Source organism: Opisthocomus hoazin, chromosome 9, assembly GCF_030867145.1.
Source record: "Opisthocomus hoazin isolate bOpiHoa1 chromosome 9, bOpiHoa1.hap1, whole genome shotgun sequence".
Classification (NCBI taxonomy): domain Eukaryota; kingdom Metazoa; phylum Chordata; class Aves; order Opisthocomiformes; family Opisthocomidae; genus Opisthocomus; species Opisthocomus hoazin.
Genome location: NC_134422.1, coordinates 36274735 through 36302586, shown reverse-complemented (window position 1 = coordinate 36302586; position 27852 = coordinate 36274735). Strand labels below are relative to the sequence as shown.

Sequence of the window (27852 nt, the reverse complement as noted above, 5' to 3'; positions counted from 1 at the left end):
AGCACACGTATACAAGCCAACTACAAAACACTGCACAAACATCCTGAACAGTTCATAGTTCAAATCCTACACTAGTACCAGTCACAAAACAAACAAAAATTCTAATATTCAGACAAAACCTCTTAGAAATAATGTCTATTTGCTTACTGTTTTCTGAGCAGGGAAGGAAAGAATGATGAAGTTTGTGAATCACAGAACATTAGGGGTTGGAAGGGACCTCTGTGGGTCATCGAGTCCAACCCTCCTGCCGAAGCAGGGTCACCTACAGCAGGCTGCACAGGACTGCGTCCAGGTGGCTCTTGAATATCTCCAGAGAAGGAGACTCCACCACCTCCCTGGGCAGCCTGTTCCAGGGCTCCGTCACCCTCAGAGGGAAGAAGTTCTTCCTCATGTTCAGATGGAACTTCCTCTGCTTCAGTTTCTGCCTGTTGCCCCTTGTCCTGTCACTGGGCACCACTGAATAGAGTCTGGCCCCATCCTCCTGACACCCACCCTTGAGATATTTATAAGCATTTATAAGGTCCCCTGAATAAATTACTCGTCACAAATTAGCCCTTTTTTTTAGCAACTGTGTGCACTTCAGTCAAGAGGGGGCAAAAGGGCTGCTTGTAGAAACCAAGAAACACTTCACCTCTAGCAGTTCTTCTGCAGTGAATACAGCCACGTGGTTACAACCTCATTCTGCTGAACAATCCTGTATTTAAGAATCTGAGATTTCACAAAAAATAAATTTTTTGCAATCAAGGTTTAATTACAGCCTGTGATTAATTTCTAAATTGCATAAATCCTTTTTCACAATACCTGCATACCAGCCACCAACTTAGGCAAACAGAATGCTTTCAACCTTCACTTGCTCATATATCCTTGTTTGAGCCAATATTTTTAATTGTACATCATTTTAGTGTCCCAGACCAAGCCCACACTGCAGATAAAACATGTTTTTCAGCCATTTACCATGAAGAGCAAATCTACATCTCTTAAGCAAATACCTCTTTGGAAAAAAAGGCATTTTATATGATCTCGTTAATATTCCTTTTCACAAGAAAGATTTCCTGATAGCAGAAAGCTCATATCATAAATTAACAGGGAGATTATTAGATTTACACATTTCTTAGATGACAGTTTTACAATGTTGTTATTGGAAACACATTAATGTCCTACCCCCCCAAAAAAATAATAGGAAGGGCATAAAGCACGAGCTACTACCCACTTATACTGGGGATGCAGGAAAATAACTCAACAAAGTTGCCTTGAGACAGTATCATATCAATATTTTAAATCAAATTAATAATGGAAAAGCAGGAGACAGCCAGGGGCAAAAACATGTAAGCCGCTGCCTCGTCTGGAAGGAAACACAGACTGGCGTACGTAAAACACCCAGGCACTGCTCTCGCGCTGAGATTTCGCTGGCTGGCTCCGGCAGAACAGGCGTCCCTCCTGACCAAGGGACACAGCCTCGAGCCTCACCCGCTCCCCCAGGAGCCTCAGATATCAGCAGTGGGCCATGATGTATCCTCCTGTCCCTGTGGTTCTCCGTCCCGTGCCAGGGCCCCCACACCTGGAAACAGACGCAGGACGTTTCCACAGGAAAGCAACTTGTACCACAAGATGTCGAAGGCAGGTCAGGGGAGACCTGGCAACACAGGTATATCCTGAAGGACATCTAAAGGAACGTCACTGTGCTTGATGTGTAAGTACCCATGCAAGCTTAAAATCAGCTGCCTCTATTTCCAGGACAGCCCAGCCTTGACCAGCCGCCCACACGTGGACAGAGGACTGCTGGGAGGTTTTGCTGGGAGCCAGGGTGACAAGACTGGCTGTCTAAAGGCCAGCCTGTGTACATGAAGTACCTCCTCACATAGCCGCAGCAGTCTAGTGTCATCCTGAAACCAGTCAAACCCTCGCATGTCAACAGAGAAGAACAAAGAACATTCAGCTCCTTTTGGGATGTCTAAGCTGCGCTTGTTCAGGAACACGCCTGGATTTCAAGGTCTGCTGATGCCCAGCAGCAACGGCTGCCAAAAATGCCTGCCTCGTTCTCTCCAAGATGTACAGAAATGGATGATTAACGGGAGGCTTTGGGAGTCAAACCTTCCAAGCCTTTCCTGAGGCCAGGGACACATCAAGATCAGCTGGTGCCATACAGAGAAAGACTCTCCAAGGCACATGGCCCGTGAATCTCAGCTCTGCGCTGGCTCTGGGCCAGAGCAGCTTTCTCCAAGGAAAGGCTGTGACTAACTCTCCATCTGTCTGCAAACATCTCCATTTCCACAGAAGAGGCAGCACAGGCCTAGAGAGATCAGGCGCAAGAATATCATAGTCTTACATATACGCATCCCCAGCTTAGATAAGTGCATAAAGGAAGTAAAAAGCAGGACAGATCCATCACCTCTTGGGGCACAGCAGCAAAAGCCAGGCAAACGCGTATTGCCATGGATTAAAAAAGCCTAGATAGAGAAGATGTGCGTAATCAGGTGGGTAAAGGCCTTTTAATTCACAGCTCTCCCAGCTGTATTGAACTGACCGTGTCCCAGGAGCTAGCCAGCCACCCTTACAGCGTATTTAATGTCAAATAATTCACTGACAACAAAGCAGTCATTTCACCTGGCAGGATTTCTTTTGTTGTGAGTGGGTTTCTGTGTCCCCTTGCTTTGGGGCTCTCAGCTGGACAGACATGCTCCCACTCAGACCTCGGCTGAACGGTGGGTAACAGACCCTGCTGGCAGGGCCTTGGGATGGACCCTGCTCACCGTCGGTCTCTGCAGCTGCAGGGAGAACCCAAGCCTGCTTTTCACGGCAGCAGCTGTGAAAAGCCTTCTCCCTTCCCCTCTCTGAAGTACAACAGGCCAGGAGGAGCAGAAGGACCACAGTAAGATACAAGAGACAGTTGCACCTAACTCACCATGAACATTTTGGGAAGCACTTTCCACTGGAAACAAACCCCTTTCCTCTAAAGAGAATTACCCAAATTAGTAGTTTTCTTGGGGGAAAAAAATACACACTGCAACCCTGGCAAGACTGAATTACTTACAGTCCTTTCAGAACAGGCACTCTAGCTCTTACTTCTCCAAGTGTGTTTGCAGGTGTAGGTTCAGCCTTAAAGCCCCAGGCCCCCTGCAAACACAATCTGGCTGCTTCACATCTCTGAACTCCTGCGTCCAGTCATGAGAGCAAAACCATCCCACTCTCAGTAAGAGACCAGATCCCTGTTCCCACAGGATGCTCTTTTAAGCAACATTCAGGACTCTCTGCTCCCCTTATAGCATTTTTCATGCTTGCTCTGAACAGCCTTTGGACAATGGAGCACAATACGGCCCAGTTCCAGTGTCAGCAGACCCCAAATACTGGCGAAGGAAGAAGCAGGAGCTGCACCTTCAGCTGTTTTGCAGTAATATCCAAGACAGACTTGAAGGGTCCCCTGCCTCTGGTCTCATTTTGCTTGATTTCTGACTGGTTTACACAGGCCTGAGACTCTTGAATTGTGAGGACCAGAATGGGACACAGTACTCCAGGTGCTGCCTGACAGGCACTGAGTAGAGCGGGATGATCACATATCTGTCTCGGCTAGCAACACCCCTGCAGATGCAGCCCAGGATCTGATTTGCCTGTTGCTGCAGCAGCACACTGCTGACTCACGTTGAGCTGGTTGCTCACGAGGACCACCAGGTCCCTTCCAGCAAGGCTTCTCCCTAGCATAACAGAGCCTAGGCTGTGCTGGACTTGCTGGTTATTCTGTCCCAGGTGCTGGACTTCACACTTGGCTTTGTTCAGCTTCACACTGTTCTTGCTAGCCCATTCTTCCAGCCTGCCCAGCTCTCTGTAAGATGGCTCTCCCTTCTGATATGTTCACCTCACAACTCAGTTTGTTGGCATGACCAGACTTGGCGAGGGTGCTTTCGGTCCCATCATCCATGATGTTGAACAGCATGGGGCCACTACTGATCCCTGTCAACCCCACTTGTGACAGGCTACCAGCCCAAGTAAAAAACATATACCACTCTCTGAGTGTGACCTGCTTGCCTACCTATCTTGCAGGCCACCTTCCCAATCTGTTTCTTGCCAGTTTGTCCAGGAGAAGGCTGTGGAAAACAGTGTTCAACACTTTGCTGAAGTCCAGGTAAACAATGTCATAGAAGCATAGACTGGTTTGGGTTGGAAGGGACCTTACAGACCATCTCATTCCAACCCCCCTACCATGAGCAGGGACATCTTCCACTAGACCAGGTTGCTCAGAGCTCCATCCAACCTGGCCTTGAACACTTCCAGGGAGTGGGCATCCACAGCTTCTCTGGGAAACCTGTGCCAGTGCCTCACAAGCCCGCATGGTGAAGAATTTCTTTCTTGGATCTAAAGTAAATCTACCCTCTTTCAGTTTAAAGCCATTATTCCTTGGCCATCACTACATGCCTTTGTAAACAGTCCCTCTCCAGCTTTCTAGCAGGCCCCTTCAGTTACTGGAAGGCTGCAATACGGTCTCCCCGGAGCCTGCTCTTCTGGCTGAACAGTCCCAACTCTCTCAGCCTTTCCTCACAGAAGAGGTGCTCCAGCCCTCGGATTATCTTTGTGGTCTCCTCTGGACCTGCTCCCACAGGTTCACATCTGTCCTGTACTGAGGGCTCCAGAGATGGATGCAGGACTCCCAGGTAGGGTCTCAGCAGAGCAGAGGGGCAGAGTCATGTCCCTTGACCTGCTGACCACACTGCTTTTCATGCAGATCAGGGTACAGTTTGCCTTCTGGGCTGTGAGAGCACACTGCTGGATCACATTGAGCTTCTCCTCAACCAGCACCCCCAAGTTCTTCTCCTTAGGGCTGCTCTCAACCCGTTCTCCACCCAGCCTGTATTTGTGCTTGGGATTGCCCCAACCCAGGTGCAGGACATTGCACTTGGCCTTATTGAACTTCATGAGGTCTACACAGGCCCACCTCTCAAGCTCATCAAGGTCCCTCTGGATGGCGTTCCCTTCCTTCCTATGTGTTGACTGCACCATACAGCTTGGTGTCACTGGCAAACATCCTGAGGGTGCACTTAGTCTCCCTGTCCATGTTGCCAGATGTTGAACTGTGCCGGTCCCAGTACTGGCCCCTGAGGAACGCCACTCATCACTAGTCTCCACTTCTCTCCCAATGTCAACAGATGTTATTTTGTTGTAGAAGGTGATCAGGTTTGTCTGGCATGATTTGTCCTTGGTCAACCCATGCTGGGTTTTCCCAGTCACCTGCTTCATTTAATTAGTAACAATTTCTAGGAGGACTTGTTCCATTGCTTTCCGCAGGACTGCAGTTAAGACTAATGGGCCCTTCTGTAGATGGGTATGACATTTGCCCTCTTCCAGACACCAGGGACAGTCCCTGATCTCAGCAACTTTTCAGATATTATAGTGGCCTTGCAACAATATCAGCCACTTCTCTTAACACCCTCAGGTGGATCCCATCCAGGCCCACACATTTATGTGGGCAGAGCACTTGCAAGAACCTTCAGACCAGCCCTTCCTCCATTACTGGTGGATCCACTCGTGCATTCTCATAGCTACTTGATGTTATGATCTGGGATACAGCTACACCTGTAAAGACAGAGGCAAAGGCGGTACTGAGAATGTCTGCCTTGTCAGCATTATTAGTGACTAGCTCCCTTGCCATGTTTCTGCTCACCATTCACGTATCTGCAGAACAGCCTCTTGTACTTGACATATTTTGGCCAATTTTCTAGCTGAGCCTTAGCCTTCCTGACTGCATCTCTGCATGCCCTAGCAAGGTTCTTATAGTCCTCAATGGCTATCTGGGTGCCTTTGCACAGCCAGTATGCATCTTTTTTTGCTTTTAAGCAAACCTAAAACTTCTTGTTAAGCCAGGGTGGTCTCTTGTTCTGCCTTCTTCCTTTCCCTTTGTAGGGGATGGACTGTTCCTGTACTTTCAGGAGGCTGTTCTTGAATAACTCCCAGCATTCATAAGCTCCTTCACCCTTCCATGGATGCTTCCCATGGAATCCCTTGCAGCTGGGCTCAAAGTATATTGAAGTTGACTCTTCAGCCTACTACTGGTCTCCAGTGTGCTCAGCAACATCTTAAACTCCACAATGTTGTGGTTGCTGTATCTAAGGATAATGTTGGCAATTATGTTGTTAAGTAATTCCTGGTTTGTGAGCTCTAAATCTAGCAATGCACTGTTCCTAGTCTTCATGTCCAGCATCTGTAGCAGGACACAGTCCTCAATGCATTCCAGGAACCTGATGGATGGCTTGTACACAGCTGTATTGTTTTCCCAACAAATGTCTGAGTTACTGAAATCACCTGTGAAGACCAGGTTCTGCTGGCCTACATGGAAAAAGAAGTATGGAGCAGTAGTCTGTGCTTTTTTACCAGTTATGGCAGTCTCTCTGTGACATCCCAGATCTCAGCTCCTGGCAAGCAGCAAGCTTCCCTTGATTGTATATGAGGCCAGCAGATGGGCACATCAGTGCCTCTCACAGAGTCACCCACTACTAGGCACTCGATGCTTCTTTTTACAGCTTTTAGTATGCACGGTTGGTGCTGTTTCTCTGTCCACTGCCAAGGCTTCCTATCAGTTGCTGGCTGGTACATATGAGAAAGGAGAGTGAAGTGATATCCTGGTTGAACAGGTCACCAGAAACCATGGCATCTCCTTCTCCAACATGCTGTCTGTTCACTGTTGAAGCTCTTCATCTGGTGGTCCTTGGATGTTGGTGCCAAAGGGCCCTAGTATGTCTTCTTGCAAAGCCTTAAATAGTACTTTATTTGTTGTTCACCCTCTCTAATACAGCATAGCCTGCTAATTTCCTCCTGCAGCTCCTCGAGTGACTCCACCAGAGCACACCTTGCACAGGTAGATCTTCCACCCTCCTTCACCCAGGAGGCAGGGTGCAGTCTCTGCAGCCCTCCACCCGGACAGCAGCTTCCCTGGAAGAAAGCTCCATCTGGGTGGCCACCTCCACTCACCTCCAGCTATCTGTCTCAACCAGGTAATTTATTCCTGTCTGCTGCAGAGCGCAGCCCTCACCTGGTCTCTACCACCATGCTTCCAACAACCTTAAAACACTGCCTAATTAGCCTTTCTAATTCCCCAGAGACCTTAAGCTTCTGACTAGGCTTGTACAGCCACCAGCTATCTGGGGTGCCCATCGGCACCCGCAGAAGAACCTGCCCCATGAGGAAAAACCAAAGGAGGTAGGTCTCTTCTCCCTGGAGACCAGAAGGCTCAGGGGGAACATCTCATCACAGTACTTAAAGGATAGCTGCAAAGAGCACACAGACCCTTCTTCACAAGGAGACACACAGACAAGAGGCAATGGGTTCAAATTGCACTGGGAGAGGTTTCATCTCTGTGGTGCTGCCCTGAGGGGGAAGGGCTGGGGTTGCCATTGCTAAGGAAAAACCCAGTTTGCTAAGAATTGTCCTTGCTCACCCTTTGGTGAGACTGTCCTGCCCTCTGCCAATCCCTGCAGCAGCACAGCAAGAGCTGAGGAGCAGGCCAGGAGCCAGCAGCCTAGCTGAGCTCCCAGGCAACAAATGCTCCCTGTAGCTTCAGCTGCCATCTGAGATGGTGGCCCCAAATGGCCAGTGGAAAGGTGAGCAGCAGATGAAATTGCAGTAATTCTCAGCAATGGATACCTAAGAAATATGCAGTGAGTATCAGGAATAAAGCTCCAGGACTTCCTTCTCCAAGGCCAGCATCCCTTTGCTCTGCACCCCAGCCTACCTGCCTCTAGGTGGAGAAGGCCATTCTCCTAAAAACCGTTGCCAGCTTTCCCCTCTGCAGTGTTGAGATCCAGGCCAGACAGAGAAAGATCCTCTTGAATCTGTGAAGGTGACACGACCTTCAGAACAGAGACTGACCCTGCTTGGAGGACCCTTCCACCGTGAACTGCCCTTGTTCATCTCTGCACACAGCACATGGGGTACAAGAAAGGGACTGTGTGCTTCAGGGCCCAAGTTTTCTTTGTGTAAACGAAACAAAGACGACGTGCAGCTAAGGTGAAGAAGCAGGGCTGTTTATTCGTGGAAGGCCAAGTAGAGGGATGAGCTGGGAGCAGGGACCAACAGCATCAGCGGGAAGGTGCTGGCCACCAATACCCCATGTGGCCCTGCAATCCCTCTCTGCTCTGCCCGTGCTGCCCCTCATCCGCGCAGGGAGCAGAGCCCTCCCCAGCCGGGGCAGGGGGTGCAGCTCCATGCCCAGGGCTCCCTCCTCCTCCCCACCAGTCCCCGCTGACACCCCGCTGCCGTCCCTCACCCTCGCAGATGATCTGGAGCCTCTCCTCCTGCTGACCCCTCACGCGCTGCCCAGCGACCAGAATGGAGAGGAGCCTGGAGAAGAGCCCACGGGGCTGCACGCCCGAGGGAAGGGAGCATGTGTGGGATGTCAGCTGGCGGCGATGGGCAGGGACAGACTCTAAGGTTTTGAGTTTTCAGAAGATGGTTCAAAGTTACATTCACCATTTTACAAGAGAACAGATCACTAGCGCTGCTGGCGTGTACGCACTCTGCTTTATACGTGAAAGGAATGAACGAAAAGCACAATTTTCACATTGAAGGCATACAGGTGACATAGGAAAAAATTTCTGGAAAGGAAACTTATCTTAATAATTTAGGATGCAAGCTAACTGCCATGAAGTCAATGAAAGCCTGAGTCCTTTATAGACTTTTAAACAGGAAAACACAAATATTTCCAACATGTAAACAAGTAGCACTGCTATTGGTAGTGCTATGTCCCCCAGGATCCTGTAATACACAGCATACAGTAAAGTTAGGTCATGTGAAGCAGGAAGAAAAGAGCAGTAACCTCTCTGATAGCACCTAATCAGAGTTTTCCCTGTAAAACTATTCCCTTTTCAGCTACAAAGACAAGATGAGCAGCAGCTCCAGTGAACAACGCGTGCATGTGCTGGCCTCCTCAGTCAGCAAGCTGCACCTCAATCGGCTGCATCTCGAAGTAGAAACATTCCCCACGTACAAAAGCGCTTCATATTCGTGTACTGAACCAAACACGAAAACACACGCAACGGTCTTGTCTTCACCATCTTGGATCAACACGTTTTCATAACACACAAGGACTGGAGCAAGCTCTTGCGCACAGAGGCAGGCCTGCACACAGCCTTTGCTTTCTACCCAGGCAGCAGGTGGCTGTATTTGCACTGGGGTCAAGGTGACTCAGCTGGAGAGTGTTCTACATCAGCAGAAATTCCCTCTCCACCTACCTAACTACTCATCTGGAGACCTCATGTGGCACCCATATATTCTGCCTGACAGCCCGCAGACTAGCTGCAAGTCATGGTAGAGCATATGGACTATGATAGCTATTGCCAGGCGAAGGAAAAACACCTAAACCTTCAAAATCAAACATCCTAGGAGATCATTCCTAGACACTGGGGGTGAAGACGGATACAATGCTTTACAAGGTAAATCAATGCCATTTGTAGTGGTTTCCCTGCAGCTGGTAGTGCACCCAGTTGTGCCACACAAAACGCCACAAAATTCAGCTGCTATTTTAGGCAGAAAGCAAAAAGAGCAACCTCAACACAGCAAGCATCACAACGTTCAAAGCTGGCCAACAATCTCTTCTCCATTTCAAAATGCAAACGTTTGCAAACAGATGTTTGAAAAAGTGGAATGAATTGCAGTGCTCCCAGTGTACAAGTTAGCACTAAGGAAACCAGCAAGGACTGCAAGCAAGGCCTTTGGAAACACTTTCTAGATGAATTAAGTCTCTCCCATGCAGGGCTGTAACAGCTGAGTTTCTGCACTGCTGCACAGTTCCAGGTAGAGCAGGAAGAAGTCCACACTGTTCACGCAGCGTCTGAGATGCGAGTGCAGGGCTGGACCAAAGGCTGTCTTTCCTCCGGGGGCTGATGCTGAAGTACATTGTATTCTGGCATGCCAGCATTAGAGACTTCAGCAGGGCTGACAGACAGGCTGTGCAAGTAACAAGCTAGATCTGGCTGCTACATGAAGGAGAGGGAAGGGAGATTGATTCATTAAGACAAGCAATTAGTGGCTAAAGGAAACCCATGAACAGGCCCCTTTGAGTGAAATTGAAAAGCAAAGTGATTCTGGCAGCAGCAGCAGAACTCTCCGAATTAGGAGTGCTTTTTAACCGCAGCTGACAAGGACTAATTGCTGCCATTGAACATCAGGGGAGATGAGGAAAAAGGAGAGCCTGGGTAACACAGGAGTCCTGCCAGGAGACAAACAGTCATCTTAATGTTTTACCATCATCTCACAACAAGCAGAAAAGGCCGTTTTATCAAAAAAATAAAAATTCCTAGTAACTCCTGCTGAGATGCTGACACTCTGGTGGATCAGTTACCATTTGCTTGGTGGTTATTCCAGCTCTGAGAAATTATTCTTGATGAATTGGTACCTGTGTAAGCAAAAGAAAAAAATTTTAGAATAGAGGTCCCAGCCCACCTCAACATTTTGCTTTCATCCTCGTGACATCAGCTCGGAAAATTGGATGTCTTTTGCAACACTTGGGGTCAAGGAGCTCTTTGCGGCACCCGTCCAGAACATGGTGTCTTCACAGAGTAGCAGAGATACTGGTTGCCAGGAAGTGAAAGAAAAAGAAACACCTGCATGCAAAGTACCTGGAACAGCCAGTCCAGCGTCTCGTATTGAAGATGGTCAGCGCAGACACAAGTACTCCCTTTCAGACGCGATAGCATAATACACACATCTGCTTCCTGCGAGACACTAACCTCTCTGTTCACGCCGCGACGTTACTGCAGTGGACTGCCAAGGCTCAGCTTCAGAGTCAGGACAGCTCACGCACAAAACAGTTTGATCACAACCACCTAGATAGTTTACCAGGCATAAACTGGAGAGGGACTTCATCTTTTCAAGGCACTGATTATCTCTAATGAGAGGTCATTTCCACAAACTCCATCATGAACACGTATCTTCTTTCCCAGGCTGGCTAACTGTAATTCATTCACTCCTTTCTGTGGATTATTTGTTAAGACATCCAGTTCCTCTGTCACTGCTCTGAATGCTCTCCAGCCGGTCCGTCACCTTCCTTGCAGGTTAATGCTAACACTGGATGCTATACCCAGCAGAGGATTCACTGCACTATAAGCAATAGGAGGATTATTTCATACACCTCACAGACAACAAAACACCAGCTATTCAATGTTCCATTTCAGACACTTTTCTGCAGAACTGCTGCCTCTTCAGATTTTCCCGCATTTTGTGCCTGTGTAGCCAGCAATTCCCAGGTAACTATAAAATTTGCATTTGTTCTTACGGAATTGCAACCTATTTTTCAGCCAAACTGCAGCTACCTTTGATCTGAGCTGGCATTGTTTTGAGCAGGGTTTGACTAGATGGCCTCCAGAGTTCCACTGTTCTACAGCCTACTCTCTAGGTAACTTGGAGTTTACTGCATCCAAGAAAACGCCCAGGAACTGGTGATCTTTGCAGATTTATTAGGTGGTTGAAAGTCATTCATAACTAAACTGAACTTCAGGTCAAGTGAATATGAAGTTATCCCTGAAAAATGGTGAGACACCTGATTCAGGAACATTTGGCACAAGTATAAACTATCTTGCAGAAAAACTCTCTATGGGAGAAGGAGCCAAGCTCTAATGTTCAGGCTGATCACGTCATTCCAGTTTATCCTTGGCAACAGCTACACTTCTTAACCTGCTATCTTTAAAGCAGACAGTTCTCTGAGTCCATCAGTAGTCTGCCTGGCTTTCACATCCCACCGTTACCCGTGGCTCCAACCCAGTTCTTCCAAAGAACTTGATGAAAAAGGACAGAAGGCTCATGACCAGACACTGAACTGCAGCTCTGGAGACTTTGGGTCAACTCTTCACTCTGCAGTTTATCATATAGGACACAGAAAGGCTATAGTGATCGGCCGTAATGCCCTGCTTCGACAGTGGGAAAATAAACCATATTCCTACCCACAATTCCGTCTTTTCTATTTGGCTTTTATGTTTTTCAGAGTTGAAATGAACCAACCGTAAAGGATCCAGCACAGCAGCTCCTGGTTTTCCAGAGTGTCTCCAGCACAAATACAACTAAAATAACCTTGGGTTATTCAAGTTTTTCAAACACAAGGGAGCAAACCAAGATATTTTAAACCATGCCAAAAATTGTTAGAAACACCAGACAGAAAACTACATTTTTCAGAAAAATAACACAAGGAAAAGAATTTAGGTCTTATTTCTTTTCCAGTATTAGATAACATCAATAATTCATCCTAACTCTTCTTCCAGAGACATACCGATTGAACATCACAAATGCTGATAACTTATTTAAGTCAGAGAATGGATTTAAAGAGGGCTTACCCTGCTCAGGCAGCTGCTCTTGGATTTCAGCTGCATTCATTTGATTTTGCTGGAAATCTCTTTCAAAAGGCCTTTCAAATCAGAGAGCTTAAAAATTAAAAAGAAAAAAAAAAAGAAGCTTTGTTTATGTAAAGTCAATCTAACTCATTCCAGCAGATGATCACAGCTTGGGATGAAGGGAAGGGAAAAGTACAAAAAAGTAAGCAGCAGCAAGTACCTTAAAATATCCTAGAACATACATGACCTAGAAAATACCATACAACATAAGCTACAGCAGGCATAAAACCCTGTAGCTGAACTCCTGCCTCCCTGGCTGCCCTGTGGACACCAGCCACTTCAAAAGCAATAACTGACTGCATTTTGTATTCAGTAGTCACACTGTGGTGTCAAATAAAGCAGTGTTAATGTTGCTTTTCACAGGAAAGCAATGCTAAAAAGTAGCATGAGTACCAAGTAATTGCCTCTCCAAATATTATACCAAATGCAACAGTGCTTGAAAGGACACTCCTAGTTACAGTTTTCATCAATGCAATTAATGCAGTGGTCCCTAATGCATATGTGTTTCACCTAGTTAACAAGCAGACATCACGACAGCTACAAGCTCCCTTCTATACTCCATCTCCTTGTGCTCCGCTCCTTCAAAGCGGAGGCTGCAGATCAGTGGAGTTTTGTGGCACATTCATTCTGACACACGGAGGTGCCTCCAAACCCTCCCCATGCCATAAATGAAGACCATTATTCCTCCAGACATCCGCATCAAGTTTAAAGAACAGTTTACCCCATGATCAAGGCTCCTGCCTAGGACTCAGTTACATCCTCAGACTTGTTTTTAGAACATCATCTCAAGTGAAAGCCAGTAACACATCCCTGGAGTGCCTTGCTCTCAAGGGCACTACTCCCAAGCACTGGCCCCACTACATCTCTGTCGCTAAAGCTGAAGGTAAGAACAGACAAAGCAGCTTGCTGCAAGGTATTCCCTCACAGAATAAGAGGCACAATGTGGGTATTACTTTTCAGCAGAGAATTAAGGGGATCATGTTTCCTTTCAGTTTCAAGAGGAGCATCGCTAGACACATACTTGATCCCTCACCCTTTCCATTTCAGTCTTGAAAGCAAGCTATTATTTTGCAATCTAAATTATTTGCCAGCAATCAAAAGAAGTATTTTGACCTATATGTGCAACTTTTAACCCTTAGACTTCCAAATAGTCTGTTCTTCATACCAAAGCAACTCCCCACTTCAGAGGCAAAATACATAATTCAATCAAGTCTGAAAAAATACCCATTGTGTCGTCTTATCACTATCACAGTCATAAAAAGTATACTTGTATGACAATTCTGATAATGATGTGCTCTCCAGTAGATTTGTAGCTTTATATTATTTCAACACAGGATGTTTCTGTGAATTGGATGAGAATTGGTCATTTTAATCATAATTAAAGGTCTTCCTACCCTACCACATATAGCAGGTGCTGCCTGTGCTATCTGAAGCACCTCCAGCCTTGCCATAATATATCTGAACTGCCACTTCATTTTATAAGCAGAGGTTAAACAAGAACAAAGTAGGATTAATTACCTCTTACCTTCAGCAGTAGAAGCTAAACTTGACAGAACGTGTGTTTGAGAAGAGTATGCTCTAAGTGTATAATGCCCCTTCTTCCCATCGGTGTTTCATGGGCCTGTTACCCCGCAGAATATTGCGGTTTTATAAGATAAAAGTTATTTTTATTTCTACTCCATCCAACAAGCAATACTGAGAAACACTTCTTCAACACTAATGAAGTATCGTGCTGCTTCATTTTCCAGTATCATATGAAGCTACAGATGGAATCAAAGGTTCAAAAGAGCATATTAAAAAAGCCCCATTAAAATGGGGTCCTGGCGATAGTAACAAAGACTGCACATGACTCTCAGTGACACTCATTTTCCTTGTAGACCACTACCTGCTTCACCTGACAGAAGCACATCCCCCAGAGCAGTCTGAAACACAAGTACCTTTGCGTCCAGTTGTCTAAATCGATGGACCATCCTGAAAAAAGAGAGAGGACACAGAAGAGACAACTGAGTCCAGGTATTAGAGAAGCTTTGGCTAACCACCCCCTCTTTGCAAACCTGTGCAGCAGAAGTCTATCTGGAGTCAAGAGATCTAGTCCTCACATCTGTGGCCAAGGAGTGGAGCTAAGGCAACTAGGATCTGAAGTTGTCAGAAGACTTCCTTCTTTGCATATAGTCAGAGGTCAGCTACAAAACAGATTGTTTGCAGATTCCTCTACTTGGGAACACCAGTGTTTCATCCTCCCAAGAAGGCAGGGCTGTTAGTGTCTTGGCATTGTTTTTATTACAAATATATTAACTAATATATGAATTACTTTATGAATGTTAGTGCTGCTCTATTGCATTTTCCTTGTCCAGACACTTCTGCTTCCAGTATAAAAAGCTATTTTTTTTCTGGGTTTTTTTGGCTTCTTATCCAATGCTGAGTGCCTCTGGGTAGTCTTAACATAGATGCTTACTTGTGGACAGCAGTGTCCACAGCAGGGGCAGAGGAGCATGGAAGAGTCTGGTCTTTCCTACTTATTCTTATCAGGTCTTCCCTTACATTTGATTTCGGGGAAATACTCAAACTGCTGGAAGCTAGCTACAAAATTGCACTGTCATACACAGCAGGTTACTCTTGCTGTTTTCTACCTTTCTCTATATTTCTCTTTCCTCTTCTACTATTGCTCTGAAAACACTGAGGCAGATCCCAAAGAAAGTGTCGTCATCTGGCAGTCCAGACAACTAGTCCAAGACACCAAACTTCAAATACCATCAGTCCAAATAGCATCTTCCCCTCTCCAGAGATCTTTCCTGCTCATGCTGTTAAATACAGACCTCCATACAGATAGATGCCATGGAAATGCTTGATACGTCAGGTCTAGTGCTAAATATTCTCTGCTAACTGCGTAACGCTACAAAACCAGTCAGCTATAGCACTGCTTTCCACAATGAGACCTCAAAACACTGCAGGAAGACAACATTTTCTCCTCTGGTGGTAAAATAGAAACACTCAAGTACAGAAAGGTGAAATCATTTGAAAAATACTCTGACAGACATTTGGAACAAGTATGTTTAATACATCTACCCAGCTACTGTGTGCATAATACACCATTATAACCCTTGCAATATTGCCATTAGCATTTTACAAGCCCAATCGATTATTTCTGAAGACAGTCTCCAGCAGCTGACAAAAAAAGTCATCATTTTACTTAAAAAGAAAAGGCACATTTAGGCTGAGTTTATTTATCTACTCATTGGTTGTAAACATTTAGAAATGCTGAAAACTTGCATTCACTAAAAATACTCAACAGAAAGTTAAGAGAATGAAAACAAGAAGGCCAGACGTACTCTTCTGATGAATCATTTGCTTTGGTATTGATTTTGACAAGGTAATTTTCCTTCATGACAGCTTCCCATGCCAGAATTTCATTGTCCTCATTTTTCAAGCCTGGAAAAATGTATGTGAAGAAAAACAACAACACTAGATTAAGTTAATTTGTCTTTCCAATGCTAAAATGCAAAAAGGCTGGGTTAGTGCTTGCATTCAGAGGCTAGTTATTCCCTTCTCTGCATCCAGGGCATTCACAGCCCCACTTCCCACCTGTGACACAGCTCTGATAAACATGACATAAATGCATTTTTCTGTATGATTCTGGCAACTAGAGTCGGTTAAAAAAAAGGAAATATGAGAGAAAAACCCAACAAGCTCCGAAAGTCTTTCTGCAATTTTTTGAGTCTCGTTTAACGCCAGTGCTTTGTGAAATGGCAGCTGCTTGAACAGGCATAGGACATTTCCAGAAAGTTCCTATCCGGATCTAAGTTTTCAATTTGTTTTTACGTTATCCTATATTGGATCATTAAAAGTAACACGTGTTAGGAATCAAGTTTATGACTTCTCATTGAACTAAAACATCTAAAAATGATTAAGCATTGTCTTCTCCGAAAAGCATCTCCTGTTGATGCTGTAAATTAAAGAGTGACACAGAATGCACCACTTCGAGGCACTGAAGTCCTCCAGGATAATACTTCTGGTACTTCATCCTGTTCCAACAGGACACCAGAGACCACATGGGTTTTAATAAAAAAAAAAAGTTAGCCAAGACAAAAGCAGCCCACAGCTGGCAAAAGACTGAAGTCACATTTCCTCCACTCCGTGCTCCTCTGACCACACGCAGCCTCAGTTGTTCTCCCAGATACCAACAGGCATTTAAGCACCTGAATCCCAGCCATTTCCATAAGAGTTAAGTGGGGAAGCCAGGATTTTGCAATAGTCAATGCATTCGTGTGCTTTCTCCACACAGATCTCAGTTCGTGTCACCAGCTCAACCACAACGATATTCTGGCTCTAATTCTTTCATTTGCTTTTAGAACTGGAATGGCAGCTGTGCTTCACTTGGGCAGAAGTATCTGCAGTTCAATAACCTCCTCAGCAAGGAAACCAAACAGTGATTTGGACAGAAACATTTTAGTCAGCACTGAGGAATTATACCCCAAAGCAGGCATCTTTCTCCTAAACCAATAACAAATCCAGCCTGTGCTGCAGGGCAACCATGAAGTTGCTGATGAATGGGAATAAGTCTGTCAACTAACTCAATTTATCCTCTCTCATCTGCTTCTGAATGACACTTAAAAAAGAAGAGAAAACACTCAATTTGATGGGAGTAAAAAACCTTGTTAAAACAATATATATCTGTGCCGTCTGACAGAGTAAATAAGGGGGAAAATGGCTGGAGGACCGCCTCAGCCACTTCTGCATTTTTGAGGTGGTTTGCCCATTTGTCCATGCCCAGAGGGCCAATAGACTCTCTTCCTTCTCTTTCCAATCACTCACCAGCAGGCAGAACAGCCTCTGAAGAAGAGTGGGCTCTACTAGGCTGCCCTACCAGCTACTAGCTGTCTTAGCTGGGAGACTGCAATAGAAGGACAAAAAGAAATGCTATTCTAGAAGGTAGAGTGGCAAGCAGAGGCTAAGACCACCTGTTGTACAAGTTACCTAAACATTCAGAGCAAGCAAGATTAGTGATCTCTAACACTGGGTAACGGTGCAGGAAGGATGCACTACCAGACGATAATGACAAATGGGACAGGGTACATTTTTCATGCAGACTATGAAGATGACACCCAGCTGCTGCAGGCTCTGGATGAATTTATTCAGAGCTCGAATACAATAAAACCTAACATTTCAAAGTTAGGAAGCAACACAACCAGGCCCAAACTGATAGGATTGTTTTGAAGACTTAATTGATTTGCATACATGAGGTTATTCCAGTCTGATATAGCTTGGACAAGAAAGCACTGGATAACTCTGCACAGTACTCAAGTGAAGCAGGTCTCACGGTAGAACACAGAAGCTCCCTAACCAGACCCAAAGCAGAGCTATTGGAGGGTGGAGATCACAACAATTCTCAATTGGAATTTTAGCATAAGGAGTTAGGAGTATGATTCCTCATATCCCAGAGAAAGCGCACTGTGAGTACTGAGGGAAGATTATGGCTGAGAAGCAGCCAGGAGCTTTGATTTAAATCTCCTCAAAGAGATTTCCAGCAACACAGTGGTTTTGCATTTGAGGGATAACATGAATGAGCTGCTCCTCATTTCCAGTCAACCAGCTCCTCCAAGGTCCACATTTGCCTTGAAAATTTCACAACATGTTGGCTGCCTGATTTAAACACATCATGCCATGGAAGAGTTGCAATGCACCTGCCACAGAGCTGACTTGAAGGCAGCAAGGAATAATCCTACTCACAACAAATAGATGGCTCTCTGCTTTCTTTCTTACAACAGCATTTGAAACATGTCCTCATCACCATGAATATGTAGGCAAAGATGACAAAAGGGAAGGGGATAGTCAAGCGACTGCAGTATTCTTGGACCAAGAAGAAACGCTGGAATTTCCACACCTGGTCATTGTTCTCTTGTACTGATCCAACTGTGTAACTAACAGGCAAAGAAAGAGAAAATACATACAGCGTTAGTTATTTACCAAAGAATTCGGAGCCAAGGAACACAGCATTTCTCTTTATTATACCAGGGCATGTTTTCATAAGGTCATCCTGGAGCTGGTAATTTTTACTGATCAGGAGTTTATTAAATTAGCGTTCCTTTTTAGAGATAAATTTGAAAATTGGAGTAACTAAGACAGTAGGAAAAAACCCTGAATTTACAAGTAAACTGGAACAAACAGGAACAGGGAGAAAATACACCACATGCTTTCCCTACCTTAGCTCTAGGCAATTTTCTTCTAGCCTAGACACATGAGAACAGGATGCTTCTTTGCAAGACACCGTGTCTCATAAATTCATCAGCTAAGTTCTTTCTAAGCAAAAAAACTCCTCTAAAAATAGAACATTTACAAAAAATGAAAAGCTCCTGAGATTTTCAGTGGAGGCATTAAGAATGCTGCAGGCATGGATCAAACCTACTGTACTAAGCACTGCACGAAACCAGCAAAGAAACAGCTGTGAGAGCAAACAGCTCACAGACTGCCTGACCTTTCATTGCTGACATAAACGGCAGATGGATGTTTCCAAAATGTCTGTCTTGAGGTCCTAATGGACCCTTACACAAAACAAGCTGAAACCTTCACCTGGTGGAAACTATCTTTTGTTTTAGAAGATAAATACAATCTTGAATTTCAGAAGTATCTAAAATTTAATATTCACCCTTTTCAGCTAATGCATACTCTACACAAAGAAAACGTGTATTCTCTGTTGTTAAAGTTAATATAGTAATTAATATTGTGATTACAACATATAGAGACACTGAATGGACTTGTGTCTAATAGATATCAGCATTATTCAAGATTGACAAGTACTATGTACACACTGGTTTTAGGAGGAGCCATCACAGATTCACACGTTCCTAACTGCGTCAAAAGAAAAACATCTAGGATTACTGTTTGCCCACCGGACTTCCTGAGTCCAGTACAATACAGCGCTCCTGCTTGATTAAGTAGTTCAGTCTACTGTTAAAATGAACTATGCAATGCTCTGAGAGTGTAATTGGAGAATTCATGCTGGGTCCCTTCCACAAAATAAGCTGAACAGGTAAAAACTAGGTTTTTACTGGCATAACGGCATAAACCAGTGCATTTAACATTAGCTGCCGTTAAAATGGGTGTCCTAAGAAATATCAAAGTCTTCTAGGGTAGAGCTGGCTTACTGCTATACACTTTCTTTTATTAACATGGATTGCTTTCACCCTTTCTAGAGAGTATAAACATTGTCTTCTGTCCACAGGTCCTGTGCAGGTTAGGAAAACACATGTACAATAAGTAGATATGCTGCACCAGTCCTAGCTTCCTTGCTAAAAATCACATTTCTGACTGTCTTTGGAGCCTAGGTCAGCATGGGAAGAAAGAGCCCAAGCAGATGAGAGAGGACATCCCAAAGCTGAGTGGTTCTCAGCTCATCACACTAATATATCTCATCTCAGGGCAGGAAAATTTGGCACTGTCATTTGGGACGCAGATCCTCGAGGCAAACCAAGGGTCCTTCGCAGTTCCTGTAAATATTCTCATTGCCACAGCAAGTTCCTGCTAAGCCTGCCGCTGCCAAGACACCATCAAAACACACAACAATAAACACAGCAGACCTCAAGAACAATACCCAGGCACTGTAAGTAAAGGAGTAGGGCTGGGAAAGAAAAGGGAACCACAGCACTAATCCAACTGTATTCACAAATCAGAAGTGAGACAGGAGGGTCTCACATTCCAGAAGTCTGGTATGAAGGACTTCCCATTATTAACTCAGCTCTGTGTTAGAGGTTACAGTGTAAGAAACAAAGACTTCTGGAAGAAGTTGAGGAACCTTTTCCCTGCTGTTGCTGGTCCCAATGTAGTCAATATGTTTTTAATAATGTGTACAACAGCCACCATATTTATTTGGCAATTCAGTGCTGGCTTTGTGATAAGGTCAGCAGTTACCCAGCACCACATTTCAGGTGTCTGATCCATCTGCACAGTGTAACACCTCACAAGGTGCCAGAATAGGCCTCCTAACCAGTAGACCCACAGACAGATAAGTTACCCTACAAAAACACAGGTGATGGCATTTTTCAAGACAAAGTCCTTTGGTATGTCCCAAGGAGATGCAGCCCATTGCCTGTGGTGTAAGTCAGAACAACAAATAGCACATCCACCAGACCAGTAACACACCCATCATCACCACACAGCAGTTCTTGTTAATAAAATGAAAGTGCAATAACTGCAATAACAACTCATTTATTTAGTCTAGCAAGGTCAATTGTGCAGCAACTCATACTTGGTAAAGCACCGACCCAGCTATCACACCCTGTGTGAACCACACGGGTTTGTGCTAAGCCCATTGTGCAAAGGACGCTTACAGAAGCAGCAAAAGGACAAGCAGCAATCCATCCTCAGGACGTTGTACGAGTTTCAGTCACACTGTCATGAGAAATGCTGAATAACCTTGCCTTTGTCCACCTTCCCGGACAGCACCCTTGAGAGGTCTGTTCCAAGCTGGGAACCCTGTCCAGACTACTCCCAGAAATTCCTCTGCAAAAGATGTAGGCAGAGTCCAAGGGCGGGCTTCATGCTGCTTGCCAGGACTTCATTCCCTTTCTTAGAAGGATATTGATACAGAGACCACAAGCAAGTGATCGCTCCTTTATTACGTACCCAAACATGGCCACGAGCAGGTTCACAAGGAGGATGTTAGTTGAGAGCATGTAAATGCAGACAAGGGGAATGGTAATCCACTCTGGGAAGCGGGGTTGGTTGTTGGCATCCAGCTCCACACACAAGGGCTTGGACTCATTCCCAGAAAAGGTGCAGCGGTCAAAGTTGTAGGTGGTACCTCAAAGGGTGAGAGTGGAGAGCAAACAATGAGCCTTCTCCCCCTCTTTCTGTTGGGTCGAGCCCTGTGTACTGCCACTGACCACAATACATGTGGCCTCCTCCTTCCCCACCTCCCCATCAGACGTAAAGCCTTGTCTTGCTGCTTGGAGGAAAAGGGCCAACACAGGACTGAACCACCACTGAAAGAACAGAGCCCTCCACCTGCCCAAGAGAGATTCCAACAAAAGACAGCTACCATCAACATCATCAGGGTAGTGGCCAAACATAGCCAGGTACGGCTCATAGATGACGGATCGAAATATCCACTCCCAGCGGTGCTCATTCTTTCTCAGGATGCCTTGTCTGGCCACACCAAAGGCCACCATCCACACAGCAAAGAGAAAAAGGAAGAAGAAGACATCTATCATCTGAAAAAGGACAACAAGCAAACACATCAGTGCCCTACTGAATGCATGTTGCAAGCCACACATGGCCTTTTTTCTCTGATTTGATATTTGGGTGGAGAACAAATATTAGAAAGGCCTACACAAGTCAACAGCATTTTAATGCAAGTTTTCAGATCACTGCTCCATAAACTTACAGTCACCAACACACATACGCAAATAATTGACTGTTCCCACTCGGAGAACTTAAAAAATGATTATGCAACCTTAAAACCAAAGCACGTTTCAGAATATAGGATATCCCACTGGCATCAGACAGTCTCCATCCACGAAAGCCAGATCCACATAGAAAGACTATTTATGCAACAACTGTAGCTGCAGACCTTGTAGCCGAGTGTCAGGTGAAAGCAGCCACCACTTCTGAAAATGCCACTCTGGATGGCTTCAAACTAGCATTTAGAGTCCAGACAATCTGGGTAACAGCTTTATGAATTTCTAGCTCTCAACAACATACAGATAATTGAAGACCGGTAATATCCCAGCTGAACTTTGCCATTTGCTGCAGACCTGCCTCCACCAAGATCTACCCTTCCACTAGACCTACGCATCTTTATGGTTAGACTTGCTCAAAAACTCATCCCTTTTGAAGAAGGCCAAACATGAGAAAGATGTACAGGAAACAATCCTGTGTTGTTGCTTCCATATCATAAGGCACTCTAGGACCACGTAATCTCTAGACTTCAGCTTTGCAGCAGTAGTACAAGGCAAAATAAAGGCTTTCTGGGTAGGCTGCAGACCATGCTAGGAGTCGTCTTCTGTTGTCACCACACAGCTGGTTTTTAAATTCCGTATATGCCAGTCCCTTGCTACGGCACAAGACAACCCAGCCACTGCAGAAATTCAGAAAGACAGGGAAAACCTCTCCTAAGGACATCCAGCAATACTCACTTCACATGCCGCTTGAGTGCCATTCCTCAAACACTCCCTGTGTTGAGTGCACTTCAGATCTCTTCTTTGGAGTGTGTGTGGACGTGCAGAGATATCACTGGAGGGAAGATCACCTCCAGGTGACATGCACAGATTCAAGCAGACATACTCCAGCTCTCCAGTGCTCCTCACTTCCACGCCTACAGTAAGCCACATCTGTATTATATGAAACCCTGCTCTCTTCCTATTACCTTTCCCGTCTGCTAGCAAACATCCCCTCCAGCTACAAAGGACAGAATTAGCCCGGCCATACCATGAGCCCGGCCTCACCACCTACTCCTCCAGTTACGCGTGTGATGGATGCAGTGGAAGACAGAAATCCTCCTTCTATACCATTTATCATCATTGTCTTGTTTGGGGAATGTTCATGTGAGCAACAAGAGTGATGGAACATACCACTGAAACACATGAGACATGCAAGACAAAAGCTACCAGGAAACAAATTTCCTCTACTGTTCTTCAGCCTGGTCTTTATTCTCTCCCTACGCAGAGGGAGGTAAAAAGGCCCTGCTCTTAATTAGGTCTTATTGAAATCTTAATTAATCCTGTTTAGCAGATTTAAGAGGATGACAGAACTTGCTGCCATCATCAGAACAGTGGAAATTTTTTCCCCCATGAAAAGTGAAAAAGTGTCACATCATTTATTTAGACTCTCTTGAATAGCTGCCAGAATCTTACCATCCTCTGCAGCATAATAATTTTGGGTCCTAGATTCCTGCTAACTGTGAAAATATGGATCAGCCTCAGAGTAAAAACTATGTAGTCCAAACAGAAAATGACTCTCCCAGCATACCAAGAGCTTTCATCAGATGAGTGAAGCCTGATGGAGACAGTAAAAGAAAATGAAGACAAGCGTTGGGTAAAGCGTGCAGAAGTCAGACAAAAACACACAGAAACAGGGAATGGAAATTGAGTAACTGGGAAAGAGAGCACAGCTGTCCAGGGCCCCATGCCCTCTCCCACCCATTCCCACCTGTTGACAGGTGGTAGAACTGGTTAATGCACACCATGTTTACACCCTTCTTATCTTAGCTACATCATTTCTGTGTTTCCTCTTCCCCTCCAAAGCTATTAATGGCAAGGAAATTTTGTACCTTTAGCTATTCCCACAGCCCTCCAAAAATATCAGTGCAATGACTGCTCTGCTGCACTGAGGCAACAAGAAGCAAGTTACAGTTGACTGAACAACTACACTGTAAAGTGTGTTTCCATCATTTCTTTGTCATGGTTGCTAACTCACCCATTCATGTAAAACAGCTTCTATGAGCTAATGACATTCTGTTAGACTACTGTACCTACAATTACAGTCCCTTTAAATACAACACACTAAAAGCTCAAAGAGTCCAGATTACTATACTAAATAGTCAATGACAGCAGCCAGTGAAAATCCCAAAGAACTTCAGACTGAGATATTACCCACCCTACCCTGCAACTTTGTCTGATTTGCTCCATTATAGCCAGTCTTGAAGGCATTGTCATGAAACGTAAGACCATTTCAAACATCTTCTAAACACACTTGCGCCAACCTAAGCATTAAGAAGGGCTGTCCTGCTGGCCCAGAAAGATCTGAGTTTAGGAAAGCCACCTTTGACTCCAGAGATAAGCTCAACTTCTGCTAAACAAAACAGAGAAAATATTGGGTGCAGATATTCCCTAATCACTTTATTTTATTTCTTTATTTGCTTATACAGATTTAGAGTCAAGACTTGGCAGTATTCAGGGCCTTCATAAAGAGCAAGGAGTTTCACAAATACATTGTTTCCCAAAAGCTCGTTACAGGTTGTAGTCAAAACCTAGAAAGGAAGCAAAGCCATAACATGGCCACAAGAACGGATACTACTCACCTGAACACAATCCCTGCTATGAAGTAGAAAATTGCTAGCGTATCCATAACATTCCACAGATCTGAGAAGTACTTACTGCCATTCATGTACCACTGGAAAGGAAAAAGAGCAGAAAGTAACCACCACACCATCTTCCCCTCATCTCTCCCCACTGATGTCCTAATGGGTAAATACTCCACCCACTGCAATAGTAAGGAATGTTTTCTTGCCCAATCGATTTATGTCACACATAATAGGTACAACAGTTCAGATTGCTTTAATTTCCCCAAAAAGAGCGTTCTTAATATATCCAGCAATACCAGAGATTACTGGCAATGTGTTTTTTGCCACTAACTTTGAACAGGACTATGGGTCTACATTTAAAGTTCCTCAACACATTTTCTCCTGCAGTCCAGATGTTCTAGCCTAATGCTCTCGCACTGGGACCAGTTAAGCACATTGGTTACACAAACATTGCACCACAGTGTGGGTTACTGCGCTCAGAGAACATAACCTGATCACACAGGTGCTTGTGCAAGGGGAGAGGAGGGAGCACCCCTGACAAAGAGCAGAGATTGAGGTACTTAGTGCTCACAAGCTGCCAGGGAATGTCAGGGTAGATCACTGTATGCTCCAGCAGAACTGCTGCCAGACGGGTCAAAGGAGTCTTGGCTTGACCCACTATGGGCAGATGAAACACTGCAGGAGGGCAGGAGCATCACTGTTTCAGGGCAGTTGAAGTATTCTGACTTCTCTTTCTTCACAGAGCTCATTCAGTAATCTGTCCCTGGCTATATGCACATGCTTCTCATCAAAGATGCAGATTTAATTTATTCTTTTAATTACCTGGTTCTATTCCTGAATTGCAAGCCTAGGGAGAATCTCTGCCCATTCTCAGACTGACTGGTACTGCACACCCTGGATCCAAAGTTTGTGCAAGAACTAACTTCCGGATCCAATCTGGAGGTGACTCATTAGGACAAGTAGTTTAACCAGGAGAAACCTCCACCAGGCCTGAAGAAATAGACTGAGTCCCTGATCATAATTCTTTTTCATTTTTCATTAAAATAATCAAAGCTTAGTAGAGTACTAATCAATGAATCTCTCTATAACTGGCATATCCGAGAAAGGCAATTGTGCTCAGTACTTCTAGAGGAAACAAAGGTCAAGGGAAGTTTTCTTCTGAATGTAAAAGAAGCTACAAGTAGAAAGTCTCACTTTGCTCTTCCAGTTGCACAATTGTTGCATTTTCTTGGGATGCATTGCTAAAGATGGACAGTTGTGGTTGTGGCAGCTACAAGGGTGTCAGGCTCAAGATACTACCAGATGCTGTGGCAGCACACACCTTTGTCACTACTTAAGCTACCAAAGGTTAAGCATTGAGTGGGGACAGCATGTCTGGCACCCCTGACATTAAGTTGTCTCTGTCTAGTACCTCCCTAAATCAAACACAAGTTGAGTTGCCTCACTATACATGGCAGTGAAGTGGTGCTTTATGTGAACAGCTAGATGCATATGGTCCAAATGTCTTTCACAAAGCAACAAGCATAGCCCTGCACTACAGCTGTATTAAATGCAGCAGGTTAAAGCCTGATGCCTCTTCTAGTAAGGGCACAATTACGGATGGAGGAAAGGAAACAGGTTTTGATCTAACACAGAAACAGCGAAAACAGAGGCATATTTGTGTAAACAAGTCAGAACAACTGAGACTGCAGTGCAGTTCAGTCCTTCAAGCATCAAGCAGTTCGCACTGCTAAGACTCAACGTACATGGAGCTTCTGTCCAGATTCCTTCTCCATTTGAGAAAATGGGGCTTTCCTGCACACCCCACAGGTCTACGCACTCACCTGGCTGGAGGCTATGTCCATGTGGCTAAGAAGATAGCAGGAAAAAGGCATCTCCGATTTCACTATTGCCATGACAGCTCTAAACGGGATATGAGAAAGTAGCTCCGGCTAGTTAAAAATCCCTAGGATCACCAGAAGTGAAAACAGGGCTGAGCCAGTGGCTTACAGTTCAGATACAGTTCAGTTCTCCTGAATGGTGAAACAATCTGCTTTAAATTTTGAGCAATGTCTATTTGCTGTCACTTCCACAGACACACCACTCTAATCAGAGGGTTGATTTTTCCCCAAAATGAGCTAAGTGACTGCAGCAACTACAGTGGGACCCCAGGCAACGTTACTCTTACTTTTCCTTTGATGTGAAAACATAATCTGAGACATGCCTTTTTTTTTTTTTTAAATTATTAAGGACACATATATTATTTTGATGCAGAGTTAGACAGTGGCACACACAGTCTATCTCATAGGAAGCCAGCAAGAAAGCTTCCTGAGAAGCTTACAGGACTGGGATGCTGTTCTGCATTCTGCTTCTTAGCAAAATAGATTTGAAGCCAAGACACTGGCTTAAGACAACTTTAAATCTTCAACAGAGTTTCCATTTTAGCTGCTTCCACTCCCACAATCTAATCGGTACAGTCTGGCCACCAGCTGTTAACGCTATTACTGGAATGTGAAGCTGTTCTACCTGCTCAGGGTACTGAGAAATAGTGACATTGGTGGGAAAAGAGATTTCTATCCCTAGGGCTTTCCCCAGGACTTTTGCTGGGTACACACGGGAAGTGCAAGGACAGGTCCAGAGACACGAGAACCTAAATCAGCAGAAACAAACACTCCATTAGTGTTTTCAATGCAGCAGTCTCTTTACTTTTCCCCCATTTTCCTTAGCAAGTAAAGTTGCCTTAAACAGGGTACCACCTTGACTATTAAAAAGGAAAAAGACCACACAACAAGTTAAGTACAGTAACATCTCAACACTCACCCAGGTCATTTGAGCTCACGTAAGAAAATGTTATTGCAGGGTGGTCTGATCCAGCAGATCACCCACAAATACTCACGTGGAGACTGATACCTTACAGGACAATTAGCAAGCAGCACTGCACTGAAACCACACACCCATTTCTCTCCCGGCTTCCCCAGCAACTTCCCACTATTCTGAACGCTGACCGGTAGAGACCAGCTTGCCTGAAAACCAGTAGATTTCATATGTCTCTTTACAAATGAACTGAGAAGAATATTGACTATGCAGCTGGCTATAAAGGCAGTCCCACACATTGCTCCCACACTACACCAGCACAAGCAATGCAGGCTGTCCAAATCTGGTCCTTGGGACTATGCGAATCTAGCAAAAACTGCATTTATGATTAAAAGATAAACAGAAATTCATAATGATATGTTGCTCATTGGACAAAAAAAGAAAAAAAGGGATGGGATGTAGAGAAGATAGGCAAGAATCACTATGTCTAGAGGTATGCACCCAGATAAATGTGTTAAATGTAACTTCCTATTCTCAACTGCTTTGGCAATCCAAGCCAAGCATTCCTGAGAAATATCTCCGTTGGCATCAGCTTATCAACACAGCCTCAAAGCCAATACACACTCCTCTTGGTGCATGCACGCTGCAGCTACTGTGGCACAAGCAGGAATTAAACATTGG

General features: G+C 44.9%; 1 protein-coding gene across 2 annotated transcripts in view; it reads right to left on the bottom strand.

Annotated features, from left to right (window-relative positions):
- Window positions 1-8279: 8279 nt before the first annotated feature.
- TRPM8 (transient receptor potential cation channel subfamily M member 8) overlaps window positions 8280-27852 on the bottom strand; it is a 51739-nt gene continuing 32166 nt past the window's right edge. Inside the window, exons 1-10 of one of the 2 annotated variants that reach the window (XM_075430729.1) lie at window positions 26202-26300; window positions 24376-24467; window positions 23210-23351; window positions 21397-21568; window positions 20982-21159; window positions 18090-18280; window positions 15692-15791; window positions 14300-14333; window positions 12306-12392; window positions 8280-10375 (exon numbers count right to left, since the gene is read on the bottom strand). In XM_075430729.1, the coding sequence (XP_075286844.1) occupies window positions 12342-12392; window positions 14300-14333; window positions 15692-15791; window positions 18090-18280; window positions 20982-21159; window positions 21397-21568; window positions 23210-23351; window positions 24376-24467; window positions 26202-26273 (1032 nt within the window). In that variant the 5' untranslated portion in view covers window positions 26274-26300 and the 3' untranslated portion in view covers window positions 8280-10375; window positions 12306-12341. Of the gene's footprint in view, window positions 10376-12305; window positions 12393-14299; window positions 14334-15691; window positions 15792-18089; window positions 18281-20981; window positions 21160-21396; window positions 21569-23209; window positions 23352-24375; window positions 24468-26201; window positions 26301-27852 lie in introns of those variants that run through there. The other variant, XM_009932448.2, reaches the window with a different exon arrangement.